The sequence below is a fragment of the Macrotis lagotis genome, chromosome 7 (genome assembly GCF_037893015.1).
Source record: "Macrotis lagotis isolate mMagLag1 chromosome 7, bilby.v1.9.chrom.fasta, whole genome shotgun sequence".
NCBI classification, from domain to species: domain Eukaryota; kingdom Metazoa; phylum Chordata; class Mammalia; order Peramelemorphia; family Peramelidae; genus Macrotis; species Macrotis lagotis.
Window position 1 is genome coordinate 42,934,949 of NC_133664.1, and position 24,320 is coordinate 42,959,268.

General features: G+C 40.5%; 2 protein-coding genes across 3 annotated transcripts in view; one reads left to right on the forward strand and one right to left on the reverse strand.

Annotated features, from left to right (window-relative positions):
• The window catches only part of KIF15 (kinesin family member 15), a 57,309-nt gene extending 50,150 nt beyond the window's left edge, over positions 1 to 7,159 (reverse strand). The window contains exons 1-3 of one of the 2 annotated variants that reach the window (XM_074195876.1): positions 7,030 to 7,159; positions 4,110 to 4,152; positions 3,262 to 3,448 (exon numbers count right to left, since the gene is read on the reverse strand). In XM_074195876.1, the coding sequence (XP_074051977.1) occupies positions 3,262 to 3,448; positions 4,110 to 4,152; positions 7,030 to 7,048 (249 nt within the window). In that variant the 5' untranslated portion in view covers positions 7,049 to 7,159. The remainder of the gene's footprint in view (positions 1 to 3,261; positions 3,449 to 4,109; positions 4,153 to 7,029) is intronic. The other variant, XM_074195878.1, reaches the window with a different exon arrangement.
• An 80-nt stretch (positions 7,160 to 7,239) lies between these two features.
• KIAA1143 (KIAA1143 ortholog) overlaps positions 7,240 to 24,320 on the forward strand; it is a 35,912-nt gene continuing 18,831 nt past the window's right edge. The window contains exons 1-2 of the mRNA XM_074195879.1: positions 7,240 to 7,492; positions 11,490 to 11,631. Of these exons, the coding sequence (XP_074051980.1) occupies positions 7,385 to 7,492; positions 11,490 to 11,631 (250 nt within the window). The 5' untranslated portion in view covers positions 7,240 to 7,384. The remainder of the gene's footprint in view (positions 7,493 to 11,489; positions 11,632 to 24,320) is intronic.

Genomic DNA, 24,320 nt, shown 5'->3' on the forward strand with positions numbered 1-24,320 from the left:
TTTATGAAGGAGATGTTTGTATGGAGTTGCAACATTGTTGATAGATGCAGGCTAAAAGAAAACTTGCTTTACAAATAAGAATTCTCAACCTTCAAATTCTAAAAACATTAGAAAAAATCCTGCAGCTGCATGGTCAATATTACAAATTGATGAAGCCTCTTTTAGTGCTGTGTACTCAGTGAAATGCTTTCAGTAGAGGACAGCTTCACCTTTTTAGTATCATGGACCTCTTTGGGGGTCTGGCTAAGACCTGTGGACCCTCCTCAGCATGCTGTTAAATGCATAAAACAAAGCACACAGGATTATGAAGAAACTATATTGAAGTACAATTATCAAAATACCTTTCTTTTTTTTTTTTGGCCAGGCAATAGGGATGACTTGTCTAAGGTCACACGGCTAGGTAATTATTAAGTGTCTAAGGTCAAATTTGAATTCAAGTCCTCCTGACTCCAGGGCTGGTGTTCTATTCACTGTGCCACCTAGCTGCCCCTAAAATATATTTCTTAAAAGTTACAGGCTTTTGGTTAAAAACTTCCTGTTTCGCTACTTTCGCCTTTCTAAGCGGCTCATACCTATTCACATAAACATGTTATTATGTAGTGGTTTGAATTACAATACTTAAAGTTACTAGAAGGCTGAAGAATTTAATTGGGTGGTCATGAGAACCCTTCCAACTCAAGTTCAATGACTCCAAAACACATAATTTTGGGTTTAGATCCCTCTAACTATTTCTGTTAAGCTACCCAATCACATAATCAATACAGGGATATTACTCAGCAGCATGTCCACAGTAAAACACACTTCATGTAACTTATGTGAAAACAAGGTTTAATATCAGAGGAATGAACATGCGTGTGGAAATCAAAGTTGGAGCAAAGAGTTCAGACCTTTCAGAAGTTTACATATTTATAATAGCAGGACAAAAGGAGGAGGGAATACTAGAAAAGGGCATGACATGGGAAGGGGTATGGCACAGCAAAGGTGGGGAAATAAGACAAAACCACTCCCCAGTGGGAAAAGCAAGGCAAGGTGATGGCAAAAGCAGAATTCTTTTCTTTTGGGAACTGCTAAAAGACAGTAGTGCCTAATTTACAGCAAAGGACTGCAGCTACCAAAGCATTATCCCAGTCTAGTACCAACTGGCTGGCAGCTATGTCAGCTCAGGGGGAGCTTTATCCTTGACACATTCAGGATCTCATAAATGCTCTGGGTCCAGTATTTCTGGAAACTATGGCAACCCAAAAAGGGAAGTTCAGGGGATGCCTTGGCAGTCACAATAACCAAATGTTGTCTACTGTCATTTATAGGCAATGCAATTGTTAGGTACTAATTATTTTATAAATTACTATAAAATGTTATTTGTTTCCCTTCAAATTTGTAATTTGCAAGACTGTAGGTATATAATTCTGAGCCAGTCACTAGAAAATTTTCTAACTTTTCAGATTCCTAGAGATCTACTCATGGGTTAGAAATTTCTTGTTTAAAAACATTCAGTGATCAAGGGCTCAAATTATTAAGGATGCCCTCAATGCTTGGATTCCCAAATTTTCCTGTTATATTAATACAATTAATTCCCATATAGTATATGTCTAGGTAATTTAAGTCGATTATGAATTATAATCTTATCATTAACTTTCATAGTGACATAATAGACAAGGAGATCTGGGTTCAAGCCCTGCTTCTGACAAAATAGCTGAGTGACCACTGACAAGTCACTTAACCTCTCTTTGATCTATAAAATCGGCATAACCCTATAGGAGTCTCCTCACAGGGTTGTTGTAAGCTATAAATAGCTAATGGATGGCAAGTACTTTGTAAATTTTAAACATAAATATCAAGTATTATCATTCCAATTCATTTGTATCTATTTGTATTTTAATTCATCATGTGTACATTGTAAGTAATAAAAAAACATTTATTTTAAAATGTCTATTTGTGGCATATTGGCCATTACACCTTTTGTTGTTGTTCTTTTCCAAAATTGACTTTTTGATCTGGTAATTAAGTAGACAATCTGGTAATCAGGTAGAAAAGTAAAGCAGACTATGCAGGAAAAGTTTTGCTGAGGGGCAGCTAGGTGGTGCAGTGGATAGAGCACCGGCCCTGGAGTCAGGAGTATCTGAGTTCAAATCCGGCCTCAGACACTTAATAATTTACCTAGCTGTGTGGCCTTGGGCAAGTCACTGAACCCCATTGCTCTTCAAAAACCTAAAAAAAAAGTTTTGCTGAAAGAAGAGAATCATACTATCAAAATTAATTCTCTGTGATGTAGTTTGGGACACTGATGAGCTGGGTTATCAAATAAATGAACTTTACCACTCATGACTCAGGGTGATAAGGGACAGATAAGTTTTATTTCACAGGTGCAAAATTATTGCATGTGGGCTTTCTCTCTAATAGATAAGCAGCTAGCAGGGGGGAAAAGCTAGGATTTATATGATGATGTTTTGTCTTTCATTCTCGAAATGGATTTGAATGAGGAGGGGCCGTGCTAAATCACCAGTCTCACTTTCTCCTCCAGAGCCATCTGGGTCCAGTGACCAGATATGAATCAGAAGATGGTCCTAGATGGGAGGCAATCAGGGTTCAGTGACTTGTCCAAAGTCACATAGCTAGGGAGTATCAAGTGTCTGAGGCTGGATTAGAACTCCTGTCAACCTGGCTCTAAGGTCAGTGCTCTATTCACTGTGCCATCCAGCTATCCTAGGCAGTTAGAATTTAAGGCCAAAGTTCTGGGAAAGATGTCAAGGCTGGCCTCGGTGTAGTGAGAAGGACTATGTCAACATATTCAGCGGTAACAAAGACTCATTTTGGAAAACAAAGAGCTAACACTTTTGTTATCCTGATAGGCTCCTGCCTCTGTTTCCCTGTCCTTATAGGATCCTCCCAGTGGTATCTGAGAGACTGGTATAAAGGAGGCCTTTTCTCAGAACTGTTTCTCAGAAAGAATAGCAAGGAATATTAAAAAAAAACATTTTTTTCTCAGAATAACAAAGCCCAACATAGCTCATAAAGTAGTCTATTATAGAAAGGGTCAGAATTTAACTATTTGTTTTCTATCTAGCATTTCCACATCAACACCTGCATTACTTGCAAATTTTTAAAAACGCTTTTCTATTTGATATTACTGATGATACAGGGAAAAGAAGGTAATTACTAAAATTAATACCTCAAAAAAACTCCATAAAATATAGAACAAAACTACTGGGTCTTCAAATACATATAAAGGTTTTCCTTTTTTAGGTTAAAAATTATACTTACCTGAGTTGTGTCCATATCTGCAACATGATCAAATGTGAAGATCTTAGGCTCAGGTTTAGAATGCAGGCGGAGAGTATTGGAAGTGAGCACTGATAAGCACAAATTGGGATTTTCTCCATCATTCAGTACGTGACCTTCGGTAGGGGGACGGACTCTTATAAACACTTTGATGACATCACCCTCATTACTAAAGGAAAACAAATATTTAAAGAATTTACTCAAGATGAAGCTCTCCTTGAAAAAGATACTTAAAAATAAGACCTCTACCCTTCCAAAAATTTCTCCATTAACAAATCAACCTCAGCTTCAATCTATCTATCTTATCCATCTTCTCCCCACCCCCCATCCCTTCTCTCAGAGTAATTGTGTGGTTCTACTCTAAAGTTACAGGGTGTTCATTTCAAGAAGCTCCAAAAGTGTTTTTGAAAGCTCATTTTGGCATTACCCCCAGAGAAGAAATATCCCATTCCTGTTCACACAGATTAGAAGTGATTTGCCCAAGTTTCCAGTAACTCAAGGTTTTAAAAAAGCAAGAAATAGGAAAGACAGTTCACAATTCCACAACTATATGTCTTCAGAGTTTTGAATCCTGTGAGCCAAGGCAATCTAAATATCACTACCCTCTTTTAGTAATCAAGAGGAGAGTCAGAGAAATTTAATGACCTGCCTATGGTCATTCAGCTATTAGGTGTTAGACCCAGGACACTAATCAATGTCTCCTTTCACTGACTCAAAGTCCATTCTTTTCATTAAGTTCTCACTGACTCTCCAGTCTAGGATGCTTTTTTGAGATTGTCTTAAGAATACATTTCCACCCCATCTTCAAAACATCAAGCTTTTTTTTTTACCTTACTTGGTTAGAATGTGATGGTGTTACAGCACGTAAAGTGTCTAGAAAACAGATAGGAGAGTATCATTAAATATGAATTCAATAGGCAACCTAGACACTGACAGTTGTTTTTTACTCTTATCTCCCCAACAGTTAAGAGAACAAATAGTGAGTGATATGGATAAAGTAAAAATGATCTTTACTTTTCAATTAAGGGAATGACATCTATTTTTGAGGAAAAGCCTTTTTTGAAAGCAGAAATCTCAATTACCCTAGAACCATACTTCTAGCAATCAGTCCATAGGTATATGAGTAGTTCTAAACTTAAACAGAGATTAAATTTCTGTTAAATCAATCAAGCAATTTTTGAAAGCAAAATTGTACTTTCTGGGTTTTCTAAGTAACAAAAGTAGAAGCTATGACTGATTGCTCATATCAAGAAAAAAAGTCTTTTTCACACAAGAAAAAAGAAAAAGTGGAGGAAGGAAGATCATTTAAATCTCTTGGTGTAGTCAGTGCCCTTTTCTATGAAGATCTAGATCTTTCTAATACAGAAGAAACGAACTATCCCATAACTGCAGTAGTGAGTTCGATTTAAACTCTGTGATCACATTTAACTGATCTATACGATCTATATGACAGATGTGGCCAAATGGCTAGAGGCAGGAAGAACTGGGTTCAAATCCTACCTCAGGCACCATAGTATCAATGATGAATTACTTCTCCTCTCAGCACCATGAACATTCCCTAAGACTTTAACTTCTGTTGAGGGGTTAACCCACATTTGGGAGTGTGTATTTTATGCACATTATTGGTCCAAAATTAGGTGGGGGGAAAATAAGAGCTAAAAAATAGCTTGTTGTCTTAGCCTAGGTAGAGAAATAATAATCTTCTAGTTTTCCTAGTCTTATGAAAGAAACTACTCTACTTCCACCAAACCAGTTAAAATATTCTGAAGATAGCATTTTCATATATTTCAAACCAAAATAAGACACAGCAATAAAGTGAATGAAAAAGCAGATCAAGGAATCTGTCTTCTATTAAGCCAGAGATCAGATTTACAAAAATGTGTAAAACAATGCTGCTCTTTCCACTTTTGTTTTAGAAAAGTTATTTTCATATAACATTTATGTTAAGGGAATGGCCTTGTCACTATAATGAATTAATATTTAAAACACTTATCAATTTTAATTTCTAAATGTTAAATATTGACTGATAGGACTCATATAAACAAAAGCTCTTGGAGGTTTTAATTTTAATTTTTTTAATTTTTACAATTTTCATTTTAATAATTTTAAAGAACGTAAATGGGTCCTGAGACTAAAAAATTTGAAAACCACTAGTAACAGAAACAACAGTGAGTCAATGAGTCAAGGCACTGGCAATCTGCCCACAGAAGATGGGTCCAAATCCTATTTTTCTTTGTGTTTCTAGCACCTAAACCAGTGCCTTTTTTTTAAGGCTTTTGCAAGGCAAATGGGGTTAAGTGGCTTGCCCAAGGCCACACAGCTAGGTCATTATTAAGTGTCTGAGGCCGGATTTGAACTCGGGTACTCCTGACTCCGGGGCTGGTGCTCTAGCTACTGCCCCACCTAGCCGCCCATAAACCTGTGCCTTTTAACAGGTACTTGATGTATATTTGTTCAACTAGTTACCTGTGAACCTAGAGCAGGTAATTTACTGAAATAAAAAAGCATTTCTTAAGCCTAATAAAAATATTTTAAAATTCTATTTCGCCTGTTTCCTTGTCTCTAAGAGAAAAATTGTTTTACCAACCTAAGTGAGTTGGAGACTAGGCGGACCAGCCCTTTTAAGATCACAGATTTATGGGGTGGCTAGGTGGGGCAGTGGATAGAGCACCTGCCCCGGAGTCAGGAGTACCCGAGTTCAAATCCGGCCTCAGACACTTAATATTTACCTAACTGTGTGGCCTAGGGCAAGCCACTTAACCCCACTGCCTTGCAAAAAAAAACAAAAACCCAAACATACAAAAAAACCCCTCAAAGTTGTTCCAGGGGGCAGCTTAGGTGGCACTGTAAATAGAGCACCAGCCCCGGAGTCAGGAGTACCCGAGTTCAAATCCGGCCTCAGACACTTCATAATTTCCTAGCTGTGTGGCCTTGGGCAAGCCACTTAATCCCATTGCTTGCAAAAAAAAAAAAACTAAAAAAAAATCACAGATTTAGAGTTTTAAGTGACCTAAGGGTCTGTCAATTCCAACTGTCATTTTTCATATAAGGAAAACAGAGGCCCTGAGATGAATAAAAGACTTGCTTGAGGTCACACACGCAGATGTCCCTAGTGGAGACAGGTCCCAACATCACAGATTCAAGGCCGGAAGGGACCCTGGTTTAAGATTAAGTTCATCCCATTCATTTTACAAATGGGGACACCCATGCAAATTAGGATTAAGATTAGCAATAATGAAAATTGTTCAATTTTGGGTAACACTTTAGAATTTGCCAAGCACTGTGTGTCTGTGTATGTATAGTATATATACATATACATATATATGTGTGTGTGTGTGTAGACATACATATGGAGATACACACACATACATGCATGCATATATGCATATAAATATGTATAGAAATGCACATATAATATACGGGCAGAGCTTCATCTTGCATTTTGTTGCTGCTCGATCCCGCCGGCCTCTCGGTAACCCCTTGGGGGCTGGACAACTCCTCCTCCGGCTCTTTTGACAGAGGAGGGAACCGAGGCAAACAGGGTGGGTCCCCGGACCCCAGGCCCGGGGCGCCGCGGGCACGTTCGGTAATTGCGGGTTACGTGGCAATGACGACATGACGCACGGGGGGCTGCGCCGCGCGGCTTAGGACCGCGTCCCTGCAGCCCCGGGGGAAGGCCCCCGCAGGCCCGGCCCCTCCCCCACGCCGGGGCCCACGCGGACACACATTCGCGCTCCCACTCTCTCTCACCTTTGACACCGGGTGCCATGACGCTCCCGCGGCTCAGACCCGGCCTGGAGGAGCGGCGGCCGGCCCAGGGGCCCGGAAAGATGGCGGTGCGTTTGAATTTGGCGCTAGCCGGAAAGGGGCGGGGCGAGCGCAGCCCGGGAAGTCACGACCGGAGCCGCCGCGCAAGGGCCGGAAGTCGGCGGAAAGGGGGCGGGGCCCCGCTGCGTGCTTCGTAGCCCCGCCCACCGGCTACGGCGGCCGAGAGGGGAGGCGGCGCCCTCCCGCTTCCGGGAGACGGGGAAGATCCGGGCCCTTTTTGTTGTTTTTTTTTCCCTCCCCCCTTCCCGCATCCCCCGCCGTCTCTCTCCGAGAAACCATGAGCAAACGGAACCAGGTGTCGTATGTGCGCCCGCCGGAGCCCGCGTTCCTGGCCCGCTTCAAGCAGAAGGTCGGCTATAAGGAAGGGCCCACCGTGGAGACCAAGGTGAGCAGGACCGTGTCCCGCCCCTCGCGTTGCTAAGGAAACCCCTCACTTCCGGTTTCCGGGCCGCCGACTGGGCCAGGCTGGGCCTTGGGGCCCAGGACGCCCAGGGCGCCCTGGGCCGGCGGCCCGAGCGCCATCGCCCCGCTCCGGGGCGGCGGAGGGCCGGGAGGCCTGGAGCCCGAAGCACGCGTTCACATCCCGCCTCCTGCCCGCGTTACCTTGGGCTGTGGCTGCCTCAGTTTCCTCAAATGTAAACCCCGAATCCAAGACCCCCCCGTGCTCCCAGGCCCGACACCTCTGCAAGATTTTTCCCCTCCCTCCTAGGACTCTTAGAATTACTTCATCTGTAGACTTTAAATCTTAACTGAACCGTAGTCGAAATGATTAGAATCCATGGACCGACGATTTGCCCAATTTAACTGAACTCATAAAATTGCCCACTTGCTAATTTAATGGAACCAAACAAATCGAGCTAATAAAAACCTAATAACAGTAGAAGAAAGTCACATCGATGTGGGCGTTGTCTTTAATTTTTGTTTTACATAAACCATTTAATGAGAATTTTTTCTTCCCCTCCTATACCATAACCTATAGTGCAGCCTGGCCCCTTCAAATTTTTGTTTACATAACATTTTTTACAATTTAATTAAAGCCTCTGAAACTCTGGGAAATATGCCCAAGAGATTTAGCTTTTTTTCTCCAGTTTTTAATTAAAAATTCAATACTGTAACTGAGAAAATTGCTGGTAATATGGAGCCTAAGGCCAGCCAGCCAGCAGATGGAGTGCAAAATATATTTTTCCAAGGATACGTTGATAGAATGTTAAAATGATTTTTATTTAAAAACAGTGTTTATATCATAGAACTCTGATAACGCAATTGAAATGACTTTTTTGTAGTCTCTTGAAGCCTTATATATATAAAATATGAATATATATGTATGTTTATATAAATATCAAAATATTTGATAAAAATATAACATCACGTTTGATAGAAATGATAGAGAACACCCTATTATTTCAGGCTTCTGAGTTAAACACAGTATGGGGAATCTGGGTTTGTAAACCAGAGAATTTGGTTAGCATTGGCTTCTTTCTTAGGCAATAAAAACATTGTTTTGAAAATTGTTTTTGTTGTATGTGCTGAACGAAATTATTAGTAAATAAGAGTGAGTTTAATAGCTCTTATTGGGGCTACCTTTTTAAATCACTGTGTTTTATGTTTTAAAGGTAGAGGAGTCTTTATAAGGTCTACTTCCCTCCACCCTCCCCTCATTTTACAGTAATGGCTTTAATAAAGTACAGAACTCAAACTGAATCCATAAAATCCTGTTCCCTATAACAAGCCTCCTTCCAGCATCTTGCTTTTCTGACACATTAGGCAGGGTCTGCCTGTATTCACTTTTGAGACTGATTGTTCTCCAACACCACCTGGCTTTGATTATTGAAGTGGGAATAGAACCTATCTTTGCAGTGGGCATAATTATGATACAAGTGGAAACTACCTTTGTCCTCAAAAAACATCTCCAGACATTTTATTCATTTTCGATCCTTTTGTTTTTAATAAATTTCCCTTTTAAATTCAGTCTCTGGAAACTTAAAAGTATTGGTCCACCATACCTTAGTGCAAATATTTTAAAACAGAGATGATTGCTTCTTTCAACAGAGAATTTCTTTTGAGGAAAGCAGAGAGGGGGAGGTTGAGGGCCATTTTAGAGCTTGGTACAACAGGTAGGGAGAGAAATCCTGGATGGTGTGTTGGAAACAAGTTCATTGGAGGAATCCAGAGGGTCCTAGGTATGTGGGGGACAAGCCTAGTCGCTATCTGGTAGCTCTCTCTGTCCAGTAGCTGGACCACTTTTATAAGTGGCCCAACCCAAGTCATCAGAGTACCCAGAGGTCAGGAACCTCAGTGCTAAGCACATAGTAAGCATGCCATAAGAATGTTTTTAAAATTCATTTAGTCATTCTCATTTAAACATTTTAGCTTACCCTTCAAAGAACAGGAATAAAAAACATTTCCTATTGATGGTGATCGTGATTGGTTCTAATTCCAGGTCAATCCTTGTTTACAAATCTGACCTGAGTAATGACTCCACTGACTTTTGGAGAACTACATGGTGTTCTTTTGCACACCTCAGGCTAAGAACAAGATTGCATTCTTGTTCAGATTGGCAGCATAATTGACCCTGTTAATGTGCTTTTCTATGATTTGTGAACATAGAGAGAATACAGCAGGAGGAAAAACCACTCTGTCATTAAGGTTATCAATATACCTTCTAGTTTTTTGGAAACTACTGCAGAACTTCAGTAACTTTAGTTACTTCTCAGTAACTGTTTTTGCATTTGTTTAGAGAGTTTTCTTTTTGTTTTTCAGCCAGTCATGTGAGTGAAAGGATTGATTAAAGCAAAATCAAAACATCCAACTCTTAGTCTCATCAATATCCCAAACATTTTTCATTCTGTCCCTTTAGTGCATTTATTCTGAATCTAATTTACATGGGTCACAAAATCAGGTACCTTTTTTTTTTAAGGTTTTTGCAAGGCAAATAGGGTTAAGTGACTTGCCCAAGGTCACACAGCTAGGTAATTATTAAGTGTCTGAGACCAGATTTGAACCCAGGTACTCCTGACTCCAGGGCCGGTGCTTTAGCCACTGCGCCACCTAGGCACCCCCATCAGGTACCTTTCATAGCTACCCAACCAGCAGTTGAGAAGGTAATGTTAGTCACATAGTCTGTAAGCCAGAAGGTCTTTAAAGACCACCTGTTTCATTTTACAGATGATAAAACTGAGTCCCAGAGAGATTTGAGGTTAGTGATTTGCCCAAGGTTACATTGCTACTGTGTGACCAGTTGAGATGCATGATCACGGATTCTGACTTCAAGTCTCTACCACAAATGATAGAAAACAAAACAGACAACCATACAAGACTGAATAGTAGCTGTTCTACAGTAAATCTGTTATCCAACACTTCATTCAAATCCTGCTCTGATGCCCTTAGCAGCTTGGTGGATTCTCGGGCTGACCAGGGAAGAGAAGCTATCACTTGGTGACTCCATAGCTTGAGTGCTAGAGGTGACCCCAGCTAAGTCACTGGTTTCCTTCAGCCTCAGTGTTCTCATTTACAAAATGGGGATAATAACAGGCCTGCCTCTCAGATGAGTGTGGATTAAATGAGATAACTTGTGTGAAGTGCTGCCTAAACTTAGTTTTTCTTATTACCACCAAACTGAAAAGGCTTTGAATCCAGGCCCAATAACAGATTGAGAGTTAGGTTTGCAGAGGCTCTTCATGAGCTGGGCCAAAGGATGATGGGCTCTTTTGGCTGCACCTACTTTGGGAGAGACATAGGTAAAACACAGACCAAGAAGCAGCAGTTTAATGGGAGAGACAAGAAGTCATCTACTAAGTTATAAAAGGGTTATAATCTTCATTGATGGAAAGTGTGACTGGACCAATAAAATCACAAATTCCCGAAGTGTCGGAATTTTCATGTACTGTATTTTTCAAGGATTAATGCTTATTGGTTGGTTGGAAAGGATAAAAGAGAGATGGGCATGTATTGAATGTACCCAGAGCAAGTCTCAAGAAAGAAATCACATCTTTTCAGACGGGTGCAGGAAGATTGTGTAGAAGGAGTGGTGAGAGAAATTATTATTAATAACTGCTTATTGATAATCATTTCTTCTCTTTCTTGAATTTTTCCATTCTCAATGGGATTATAAGAATGGTGGAATTTTACATGTGAGAAAAATCATCTAAAAGAAGGAAATGAACAAAATGTCTTAAGTGGAGGTAATGAGGCATAGGGGTGAAGCTTGGTATAGATTTGCGTTTTCAGTCACCATGAAATTCATTGTGAGCTCTTTTTTTACTTAAGGGGCCATTTTTATAAAGTTATATTAGTTCTATTTTTTTCCCCTTCATTTTAGAACTTCAAGATGGGGAATGGGTTGAGGTTAGTGATCTGCCTTGTATTTGGGGATTTTCTTCTAGAAAATTCAACCTGAAATCCCTGAAGGAGATGACAGGAGTGACAATGAAGATGAGCAGCCACAAGTTGTTGTACTGAAAAAAGGAGATTTATCAGCAGAAGAAGTCATGAAAATTAAGCAGCAGATCAAGTCTTCCAAACCAGGTATATTCAAAGTCAGTTCCATTTTCCAGATGACTGAAGTAACCTGAAACATGGAATGAATTTGTTGATCATATTTTCTTGAGATATTTAGTAATTATGATAGCTACTAGTATTTTTTTTACAGTCCTAAGTCAGTTTAGCTGAAAACCTACTGAAAATGTAGAAGAACCAAGGGAAGGTTTCTGGTCATCACACCACTTAGATCTTTTTTTTTTTAAATTATTTTCCTCCTCCCACCAAATTTACTTTCAATTAAAAGCATAAAAACAAGGAGAAGCAAAACCCTTGCAACAAAAATATACATAGGTGAACAAATCAAATTCCCACATTAACCATATATAGAAACGCATGATTCATCTTGAATTTATCATTTCTCAGTCCAGAGGTTAGTAGCATGCTTCGTCAGGAGTCCTCTGGAATCATGGTTGGTCATTGCCTGTTCAGAGTTCTTATAGCTATAAAAGGTTCTTTTTTTATACAGTGTTGTTATTATACGAATGGTTCTCCTGGTTCTGCTCACTTCACTCTGCATCACTTTATTAAAGTCTCCCAAAGCTTCTGTGAAACCATCTCTTTCATTATTTTTTTACTGTCCAACAGTATTTCATTATGTCAGGGGAAATCGAGGGGTGTTTCTGGCACTTTTGGGAGGCTCCTGTGGCTAAATCTGTGGAAGGATGTGGACACAAGGTTCATAGGATAGACTAGGATCTGCATCTTTGGAAGGAGGAGCCATTTTATTTGTACCTACTAATAGTTCCCTAATCCAAGTTTGCCTAACTGAAGTGCTTTTGTCCTAGTCAAGAAGCCAAGTCAAATTGGCAAACACTTTGTAAGTGCTTCCTGTGTACCCAGTTCCAAGTTTAGAGTAGCTACCCCAGGTGTCGACATGGACTATTTGTGCCTGACCTGGGATAAGAGCTTTCTGAGCTCATATTGGTCTGATCAGCTGGACCCACTGCAGCACCTCTCTGACATAGTGGTGTCGTCACCAACCAGCCAGGTACCAGGTACTGCTATACAGAGAAAGGCAGCAGGCAGTTCCTCCTCTCAAGGAGCTGGTAATTGAATGCCTATAGAAGTATGATTAAAAGGATGTTTTTCACCTTTATCCTTCTAGAGCTCTTGGTGGTTTTTTGCATGGCTTTCTACCACCTCCTAAAGTTTTTCATTTTAGAGACACCCTGCTCACCTGATTCTCCTTCTGCCTCTCTGATCACTTCTTTCTCGATTTCACTAGCTCATCATTCTCTGCCTGTGTTCCCCAGGATCCAATTCCATTAGCTTCTCTCTCCACATTCTTCTTTGATAATTTTATATTCTATTATAGTTTTCACCATCATTTCTTTGTAGATGATTCTCTCTAGTCCTGAACTTGTACTCTAGATTGCCCATGGGATATCTTTGTCCAAATCTCTTATTGTTCCTGAAAATTTAACATGTTTCAAACTGAGCTCATTACCTTCCCCCTAAACCTGTAACCTTCTAACTATCTTATTTTTCTCTATAGTTTTACAATTCTTCCCATGTCCCCTTTTGGTCACCTTGGGATTATTGCTGATTCTCCTCTCTTTCTCCGAATGTCCAACTGATCACTTTCTAGATCGTGTCATTTCTTGCCACAGCCCCTTTTTTGCCCCCCGCCCAGTTCAGCTCTTCATTACTATTTGTAGTAATTTCCCTGCAGATGCTCTCAGCTCCAGTGTCTCCCTTCTCTACTCCAGCCCCCTTACTGCTTGCTATCTATAATCTCTCTTACACACTTCTCATCTCTTCATGAATCTTCAGTGCTTTCCTCTGACTCCCCTTGGCCTCACATTCCAGGCCTGACCACTTGAGCTTACTGTCCCTCCCTTGGCTCATACAACTTCCGTCTCTGCTTCTTTACACTCCAGCCACACTCAATGGCTTTCTGCCATTCAGGATCCATTAGGCCATTCCCATGCCTAGAATTTCCCCCTCTCCCTGTTTTCAAGAGTTATACTCCTCCCTTAAAGACCACTTCAAATGGCCCTTCCTCCTGGGAGCCCTTGGGTTGGTTTTGAGCTTTCTGTGCAGGAATTAGCTAAAAACCAGCTTTTATATAATGCATTAAAACTTGCAGCATGCTTTATACACCTTAGCAGAGAGTGATGTTGTGACCTATCCAGTGAGAGGGTGTCCCCAAAAGTTGGTAGAACTTAATAAGCTCTCAGTGCTTATGTGTAAATATACATGTGTATGTATAGTCATTTATTTATTTATTTATTTATTAGGTTTTTGCAAGGCAAACAGGGTTAAGTGGCTTGACCAAGGCCACATAGCTAGGTAATTATTAAGTGTCTGAGACCGGATTTGAACCCAGGTACTCCTGACTCCAGGGCCAGTGCTTTATCCACCACACCACCTAGCCGCCCCAATATAGTAATTTATTTTACATATATACACAAGAAGAAAGATATATATGCATTTTTGTAACTGTATACATACAGATATTTGGAAAAATAGTGAAAAGAAATGGGATCATTTTTTTAGTACAGCTGCCTAGATAATGTTCTTGGTTCCTTTGGGGCAGGTTTAGTCTTGGATATTCTTAATGAGACCTTCACCTATTTAGATGACTACAAGGGCTTTTATTTGTTTGCTTGAAGAATTTACCCAACTTTGAGCCAAACCACAAGGCTAAGAGAGAAATTTTGAATGTCTCTGTTAATCAAAATAAAATGTCAGTCCTAACTTTCCTTAGATAGCTTCCTACTGCTTCCCTCTCCATATCTCCCTAGAGCTAGGCCAACTAAATCTTCCTCAAAAGCCTTTTAAAATTTTAAGTTTAAAAATTACTATTTAATTTAAAAATATAGTTTGGCTTTGTTTTATTTTCTTTCTCTAATTTACTTTTTTCTTACACTTCTATTTTAATTTAAAATTTTGTTGATATGTCTTGTTATTATATTAACTCAAATACTCTGCTAGAGAGCTATCCTTTAAACAAGAAATGAAAATGGAAGGGAGATGGGAAACACAGCTAACAATTTTTTTTAAGTTTTTTTCTTAAAACAGTTAAAGCTAAACAACGTAGTCAGATTCCTTTACTAAATTTATTCAGATTTTGCTGTTTCATATCCCCTTCCTTGATGGTTGCAGTGAAAGTAATTAAAGCAAACCAAAACAAAAATATCTCTACATAAGAAAATAAATAAAATATTCTTTTTAAAATAGTTTAAAATCTTTTTAAATTATCAAGTGTTCTAATCTAGCATAGTATAGGTAATACATCAGGATTAAGTCAAATTTACACACAGAGGAATTGCTATTCCTGTATAACCAATAGTGAGAATAAATTTTATAGGAATTGAAGTATAATTTTGATCACTTAAGTAATTATAGAATTCTGTTTGTTGTATCTGGCTTTTTTGTTACATTGTTGGTCATAGCTGTGGTCTATATGATGTGCAGTTATTGGTCAGAAATTCAAATGTTATTAAATATATATGTATACACACACTATATATATTTTATATGATATTTACAATTTTAATATTGCTCTTGTGGGAAAATACAATTTACCATTGCTCAGTGGTTTGGATACTGCCCATATTCCAGGTACTAGTTGCTACTTTTGAACTCTCATTTAAGTTTTGGGGGGGGCCCAAAATGTGATTGCTCCCTCGCATCTCTCCCTTTGCTTTCTCAATTATGCAGAATGAAACTTTGCAGCTAAAATTATCTTTAGAAAACCTTGCAAACCTTATGCAGAACTCTTAATCCCACATAGAGATTTTCTTTCTTCATGGAGAATGGACTGGAATTTTGTTATAATAGCTTGCTGTGGTTTCTGTGAGATCAGTCTTTGCTATAAATTTCCTCAGAGAACTTTCTCAAACAAAGCAATGTTGTTGAGTCGAGAGAGAGAGAGAGAGAGAGAGAGAGAGAGACAGACAGAGAGAGAGAGAGAGAGAGAGAGAGAGAGAGAGAGAGAGAGAGTGAGTCCCGGGGGGAACAAAGAGAGATGGAAAGACAGAGAAGGGGAGGAGAGAGGCACACAGAGGGAGAGACAGAGAGAAAGAAGTCTCCTGAGAAATGAAAATGCATAAAAGCCTAAATGATCATTGGTATAAGATGTCCTTTCCTGTGTTCATTATATTTGTAAAATTAGTTAATGATTTTTAATAACTTTGGTTTTAGGGAGACAAAGAAGAATTATCAATTTGTGAGTAGGATATGTGCTAGATAATTTTATTTAATAAAAATTTCATTGATATCATTTATTTTGCATCAACTACATGTATCTTCCTCTCACTTTATAGGACTGTTCCTTTTAATAACAAAGAGGAAGAAAAAGCTCATTAAAACTAATCAAAACATTGAAAAGTGTGACACCATGTTCATATCCCTCTACTACCTCTGTAAAGAGGCCTTCTCATTTCTTCTTTTGAGTTATTTTGCAGCATTTATTTTGATGTTTTTATTATTGTTGGTCTTTTCATTGACATTGCTTTAGTAATTGAGTATTTTTTATTGATTCTGTTTACTTCACTTTTCATCAGTGCCTATAGGTCTTTCCATGCTTTTCTGCATTCATCATAATCATCATTTTTAAAATAATATTTCATTACCTTTCTATACCATCCCATTGTTTGTTTAACCATGCCCAGTTGATGGATAACTGTTTCCACTTCCATTATGTGACTGAAAATGCTGCTAGAAATACTTTAGCATATATTGGGCTTTTCTTTTTGTCATTGATCTCCTTGTGATAAGTGCTTACCAGTGGAATCTCTGGGTTAATCATTATCAGCATTTTGGTCACTCTCTTGAAATTATCCCACATTGCTTTACAGAGTGGTTGGAAGAATTCACAGCTCCACCAGCAATGCATTAGTATTCTTGCCTTTCTACAACCCCTCCAACATTGATTCTTTTTTTTTAATTTAATATTTATTTATTCTCATTTTGTACAAATAATGTTTTATTATACATTAATAAAATATTCTTGTTTAAGAGTAAACAAAATACTACCCCCCAAAAAAATATGGACTCACTTGAGTGATAAAGTATAAGGGAGAGAAAAAAATTTAAATTTAAATTAAAAAAAATAATAGTAATAATTGTAGGTATGGCCACATGGCGCAGTGCATGGAGCATTAGCCCTGGAGCCAGGAGCACCTGAGCCTATATCTGTCCCCATACACCCAACAATCACCCAGCTGTGTGACATGCAAGCCACCCCAACCCCACTGCCAAGAAAAAAACCAAAAAAAGGGGAAAAAAGACCTAAAATAAAATAGTGATAATAGTAGGGGCGGCTTAGTGGCAGACAGCACTGGTCCTTGAGCCAGGAGCACCCAGGTCCAAATCTGACCTCAGACATGCAACGATCACCCCGCTATGGGGCCCCAGGCAGGCCACCCAGCCCCATTTGCCCTGCACCCCCCCCCCCAAAATAATAATAATTAAAAATGTGCTTCAGTCTGTGTTCCAACACCAACAACTCTGTCGCGGGTGGATCACATTTTTTATAAGTCCATCACAAAAGTTACTTCCATATTTTTCTACCATTGCCATTGTTGCTGTTCACAACTCCCTCCTTTGGTACTTCTCCACTACCATGTACTATATTTTCTCTCTCCTTTCACTCTGACTCTGCTGTAGGGTAGCTGAGTGGCGCAGCAGACAGATCCCTGATCCTGGGGCCAAGAGGCCCTGAGGCCCCATACCACCCCTTAGGCCCAGTATCCACCTGGCCCTATGGTCCTGGGCAGGCCATCCAATCCCAGCCCCTTGCAAGAAGTAAAAAAGAAAATGTGTTATATCTGACCACTCTCCCCCCATGGTCCATCCTCTCCTCCTTCATTCACATCCCGACCCCTTCCCTCTACTCCCCCTCTCCTTCTTACTCCAGATGTCTATACCCCATTGAGTATATATGCTGTTTCCTCTCCTAGCCACCTCTGATGAGAGCGAAGATTCCCTCATTCCCCCTTGCCTTACCCCCTTCCATATCATTGGAATAAAGAAAAAACTTATTATATGAGATATTCTGGCCTATTCCCCCTCTCCTTTTTCTTTCTCCCATTACATTTCCCTTTTTTCTATTGACTCCATTTTTATACCATATTTTATCTTCAAATTCAGTTTTCTACTGTTCTTCATCTATAAAAGCTCCTTCTACCTGCTCTGTTAATTGAGAAGGTTCATATGAGTATTATCAGTGTCATTTTTCTATGCAGGAATACATTCAGTTCATCATCATTAAGTCCCTCATATTTTCCCCTTCTCCAATTTCTATGCTTCACCTGAGTCCTGTATTTGAAGACCAAACCTTCTGTTCAGCTCTGGCCATTCCAACAGGAACATTTGAAATTCCCCTGGTTCATTGAAAGTCCATCTTTTTCCCTGGAAGAGGACATTCAGTTTTGCTGGGTAGTTGATTCTCAGTTGCATTCTAAGCTCTTTTGCCTTCCAGTATATTATATTCCAAGCCCTACGAGCTTCTAATGTAGTTGCTGCTAAGTCCTGTGAGATCCTGATTGCAGCTCCACGATATTTGAATTGTGTCCTTCTGGCTGCTTGTAATATTTTCTCTTTGACTTGGGAGTTCTGGAGCTTGGCTATAATATTCCTGGGGGTTGGTTTTTTGGGGATCTCTTTCTCAGGGGGATTGGTGGATTCTCTCCATTTCTATTTTGCTCTCTGCTTCTAGGATATCAGGGCAATTTTCCTGAAGTAATTCTTTGAAAGTGATGTAAAGGCTATTTTCCTGATCATGACTTCCAGGTATTCCAATAATTTTTAAATTATCTTTCCTAAATCTGTTTTCCATATCAGTTGTTTTTTTCAGAGATGTTTCACATTCTCTTCTAATTTTTCATTCTTTTGGTTTTGAAGTTTTGAGTCCTGATTTCTCGTAAATTCAGCAATCTCCCTGAGTTCTATTCTTTGTCTGAAGGATTTGTTTTCCTCAGAAAGCTTTCTTATCTCTTTTTCCATCTGGCCAATTTTGCTTTTTAAAGCATTCTTCTCCTCAATAACTTTTTGAACTGTTTTATCCATTTGACCTAAGCTGGTTTTTAGCATGCTATTTTCTTCAGCATTTTTGACTAAGCTGCTGACTTCATTTCATGTTTTTCCTGCATCTCTCTCCTTTCTTTTCCCAGTTTTTCTTCTAACTCCCTCATTTGATTTTCAAAGTCTTTTTTGAGCTCTGTCATAGCCTGAGCCCAATTTCTGGTTTTTCTTGGAGTCTTTAGATGCAGGAACTTGTGCTTCCTCATCTTCAGAATGAGTGTTTTGATCCTTCTGGGCTCACAGGCAAAATATTTCTCAATGGTCTTCCTCTTGTTTCTCTGCTTGCTCATTTTCCTAGCCTGAGCCTGTTTTTGGGGTGCTTCCTGAGCTTTTGGGACACTCCCACAAGGATCTCAGTGTGTGAGGCTCTGTCCTCCCTCCTGGTCTGTGAATGACCATCTACGCCCCCCTCTGCCACGGGGCTGAGGTGAGGGAGCCCCTGCTTTTCTATGGGGGGCCTAGACTGTGATCAGGGTCTGAATGTGCTCAGAGCCCCAGAGTCCTGTTCCAGAGGCAGAGGATAGAGCTCAGCAGTCTCTCTCTTCACTCCCCTCCCTCAGCTCTATGGGCTCATGCCCTGGGGGCTCCTGCTTACTGGCTCCACCTGCTTCTGTTCCTAGATCTGGGCTGTTCTGGCCCCTGCTTGCTGTGTGCCATGAAGGCTGGGCTTGCTCTGGCAGAGGTTCCCCCTGCTGTTCCCCAATTTGTGCCTGGTGCTCCCCGGGGTGCAGCTCAGGAGACTCCCCGCTGCTGTAAGCCACGGCTCCCAGCGCCCTGGGGCTGCCTCCTGGAGGCTGAAGTTCTTTGGCTCTGGTGGGCCACCCCTCCGGTGGGCTGCCCCTCTGACCCCGGGGAGCAGAGCCTTTCTGCTCTTTTCCAGGTTACCTTGAGTAGGAGAACTGCCTCACTGGGTCCCTCTGTGGGTTCTGCCTCTCCAAAGTTTAGTTAGAGTCCTTAGTTTGGAAGTTTTATGAGAGAGTGCCTAAGAGAGGATCCTCTCTTGTCGCCATCTTGGCTCCACCCCCACCCTCCACCCCAGCATTGATTCTTGATAAAAGTATAGGAAACTGTTAGGTTTATATTCAGATATTTCAGTTCTTTCTTTTGTGATCTTTAAATTTTACTTGTCAATCCCTAACTTCTGACAGGTTTTTTTATTTTGAAAAAATTCTTTTTAGCTTTTAATCTTGAAATACTACTTCCCCTGGTTTGTAGTCTTAGATTTAGTTTTTATTCAGGCTTCAATGTAAGAACTCTCAGACCCAAGTTTGCATCTTTAATTTCATCTCTCTTGGGCTGCTGGAGGAATGATTTTTATCAATTTCTAGAGGTTGTCCTTGCAAACTCAAAGCAAGGTTAGTCTCATCTATCTTCTTTTAATGTGAAAAGGTGAAATGTGCTTTACCAGTTAAAAGAAGGTATTGTAACAGGTATTACAAACCAATATTTCTTTACTTCAGTATTTCAGATGAATGATGCAGGGTCTTGATCATTCTAAGCTTATTCTTTCATAGAGCATTGTTAAAGTTCTCCTGCTGCTATCCCCCTCTGAGTGATGTATGTGCTGCCTGCAGGACCAATCCACATTTCTGGAAGCAGAATTTTGTATCTGCCCAGAACAGGGGAAGTCCTTCTTCATTAATAGACAGTGAAAGCTATAGTGCCTTTGCATCTAAAGTCCCCAAGTCTTCAGAGATTTGCAAACTCTAGGAATGCTATGAAGACAATTATGTTAGCACAACTGTATGGTTGCTAATGTTTCCTCCTCATTGCTATTGGATAACATACAATGTAATAAAATGTGTATTTTTTACTATACATACTTGTTTTTATAATTTTTATAAATATGTCTATCTATTCAGTAATAAAAAACTAAATACCAGTTAGGTTAAATTGGTATATCCCTGTGCTCTGTTATAACCAGGTAGGTAACCACAAGTCAGAAGTCAGTACCTAATTTTCACTTCAACTGCTATTCTCATCCAAAGTACCAACCAGAAGTTCCCGGATACATCCAAGTGAGACAGCATGTTGGATTGGCTGATAGCAGCTGACAAAGAAGCAGCACTTAGTGTGATGGAGAAGCATGGTGGCATGGTCAAAGAGGAACTGGAAGACTAGACTCTAGGCCTCTCTTGGGCATACACTCCCCAGGAGACCTTGGGCAAATTACAGAGTAGGTGCTGACCAACCTCCTGCCAACCAGAAGCAGAACATTCCCCTCAGCATCAATGAACCTCCCCACATCAATGAATTTCATAGACTTAGTTGGGAAAAAAACTATAGTGCCCTCGTCTTTTGATATGGACATGCCATACCTGGAAAGATGTCCCTCCCCTTGAGACCGCAGGTCCACCACCACGTTTACTGGCTTATTGACTGTATTCTCTTCAAGGTTGTCAGGCATATAACTCTATGCTATCCCATTTCACCTAAGTGGAAATTAATTTTCTTTTTATTACCTTTCTGTGCAGTGTGGCCAAGATAGTAGAGTGTGAAATTGGATTAGTATATGATGGCTTTATTATAATCCTGCTGTTCTCCTTGTCCCCTTGGCTTAAGCTCAGGATCCCCAAACTTTTAGCTTGTCACTCAGCTAGGAGCTAGGGACAGTGGTCCTCCTCCTCTCCCCACTTTATTGACATCAATGTTAGGGTTGTTAGAATTCTTGACCAACTTTCTTCTTTCCACATGTACTGTGCGTGGTGATCAGAAGGAATAAACTAGGGGGGGGTGGTCATGGGAATTCCTTAGGAGAGTGTCCTTCTAGATGAGGATGCTCCCTTCGCCACTGGAGGAAGTTGCTGCCCTCTCTGCCCCTTTGAGTCTTAAGAGAGTTTCTCACAGTCCAGAGGAGAGTTTAAATGGTTTTATCTGGAGTCCCCAGTCAATATAAATTAAGGGCAGGATTTCTTCCTGTATCTTCCTGTCCCTGAGCCATCTCTTCATGCACTCTGCCACTCTCCTTTTTCCAAGAGACCCAGGAGAAGAGGTTTAAAGGGAAGAATAAAGAAACGTGATTGTGACACCCACCCTTCATTTTCCTTGTGGCAGTTCAGCTTTCCCCAGGCAGAGCACAAGTTTCCTTCTATTCTGTTTTCTTTGCCTCCTTTGTTCCCCCTGCAACTCCTTATAATAAGAAGCATTTATGTAGCACCTTGAGTTCACAAAGTGCTTTACAAATATTGAGGTGTTATATCTTTGCCACAGCCCTACATGCTGCTGTTATCCCCATTATACAGATGAGAAGATTGAGGCAGACAGAGATCAAGTGATTTGCCCAGGGTCACGCAGCTAGTTAGCACCTGGGACTGAGTTTGAGCTTAGAACTTCTCCAAATCAGGTCCAGTGCTCTGTCTAGCCATGACCTGACATTACAAGACCCAGCCAAGTCAAGTCTCAGACAGGCCTCCTTGTCACTCCACAGCTTTATCTGTCTTTGCTCTGGCCAAGCTCCCTGGTTCTTTGCGTAAAGATTGATCTGCTTGATAGGGAACTTCTGACCTGATAGGAAATTTTGCAGCATAGATAAATAGCACTGGACTCCCCTTAGCTTTAGCTCATTCCCTTGTTCCCCATCAGCAGCATTGAGTAAGGACTTGAAAAACACTCTTCAATTCTGCAAGTATATGAGGGTTGAGTCTTAGAGTCAGAGCTCTCAGTTTCTCATGTACCTATTTCATGTTCCACATCATGGTGTCTAATGAATCTCACACTGGAACAACCATCCAGGGGAATGCCTGGCATTCATTATCAGAGATGGGATTGTGACTGCTGCCTCAAAAGTAAGATTTTCTGCTTTAGAGAAGTTATTTCATTATCAAGTGAGAAGGCGCTAGAATAATTAGTGTGGTGCCTCTGGGCCAGAGCCTGTCATTCCATTTGAGGTGGGCTCCACACCTTGCTTTCCCTCCTTTTACAAAAGGGCATCAGGAAGGTCTTTGTTGGCTGTAGAGTTAGATGTGTCTAGAGAAGCAGCCTGGCCTGGGGAGAGAGCTAACCCCTTGGAGTCAGGGTCATTAACAAGCACTGTGAAGTCCCTACTGTGTGCCTGACTCTGGGCTGAGGTAAATGTGTGTGTGTGTGTGTGTGTGTGTGTGTATGTGTGTGTGTTTCCATATGTTCACATAGACATGTGGAGAGAGAGAGAGAGAGAGAGGCAGAGGCAGCAGAAAGGAATGATTACTTCTCTAGAGCCTGCTGTCTGCCTAGTGCTGGACCAAGCACTTCATGCAAACATGATCTCATCCTGAGGTCAATATTACCATCTTCCCTCTTTTACAGGTGAGGAAACTGAGGAAGATAGGTTAAGTGAATTTCCTCTCATCCAATAACTAGAAAGAATCTGAATTCAGATTTGAATACAGTGCTTGCTTCCTGATTTCAATCTTAACCCCTCTACCGTGGAATGTATTCATGGAATGGAAAACCCAACAGAGAAGTCACTTCTTTGTCCTAGAGGCAATAGGGAGCCCCTAGAATTAGTTATTTATTTCTTTGGTGGAGAGAGTTTCCCAAGAAATGTTTACATACATTATATGTATGATAATACATGAACATACAGACATATTTTCTGTCATTGTTTTATCTTAAAAAAAATAATCTTCAGCATATATAATTAAAGAATTGGTGGTCAAAATAGCAAGAATATGCCCCTTAAATGAGGTCAGGATAGCAGCTATGTGAGTTATATTGGGGGGGGCTTTCCTCATGGAGTCTGAACCCCACAAATGAGTGTTTATTATGGGTCAGCAGAATAACCTGATTGCATATAGTAACCATGGTTTCTTCACTCCTCTCAGGTCCCATAATTCTCTGGCTTCATCATGCCCACAGCTAATGAGCAGGGGTGGTCAGGGATGGTCATCAGTAGGGGGGACCTCCCTTGCCCCCACTTCTGTCTGGCATCTGTGCATTCATGGGTTTGTATGGCTAATTGTTTCATTAAAAGTACAGTTATATTGAGCATAATCTGATACTTTTGATCATGCCATTTTCATACAGCATTTTCAGTTTTGCTAGGATACTTTTCTATAGATTCTGAAGTACTGTTATTAGAGCAAGCCACTGATTTATAAAAGATAGAAATCATTTTGTATAACCTTGTATTGATTAAAGAAGGAAGGAAAGAGTTTCCCTTCTACCTTTTTGCTATTTCCAGAGTATGTGTAGATGTAGAAAAAATGGTTTGGCCATCTGAAAGAGGCCAGGGCAGCTAGGTGATACAGTGGATAGAGCACCAGCCCTAGAGTCAGGAAGGAGTACCTGGGTTCAAATCTGGCCTCAGACACTTAATAATTGCCTAGCTAATTACCTAGCTGTGTGACCTTGGGCAAGTCACTTAATCCCATTGCCCAAAATAAAAAAAAAGTTAAAAAGAAAGAGGCCATCCCTACTGTACCTCCTTTTGTCAGCTAGTCCACTTGACCTACATGTGAAAACCTCTGGTCTTCCCTGAAAGCAGCCGTAATTCTTCTGTTCCCCTTGAACCCCAGGGAGCAGCTGGCAGGGGCAGAGCCTTGCAGTCTTCTGTCTCTGCTCTTCACAGTGGCCCTTGGGCTGAGCCAGATGTGCTACTGAACTGGAGAGATGAGCCTTCTTGTTTCTGGAGGCACTTCTTACTGCCTCCCATCCCTTATTGG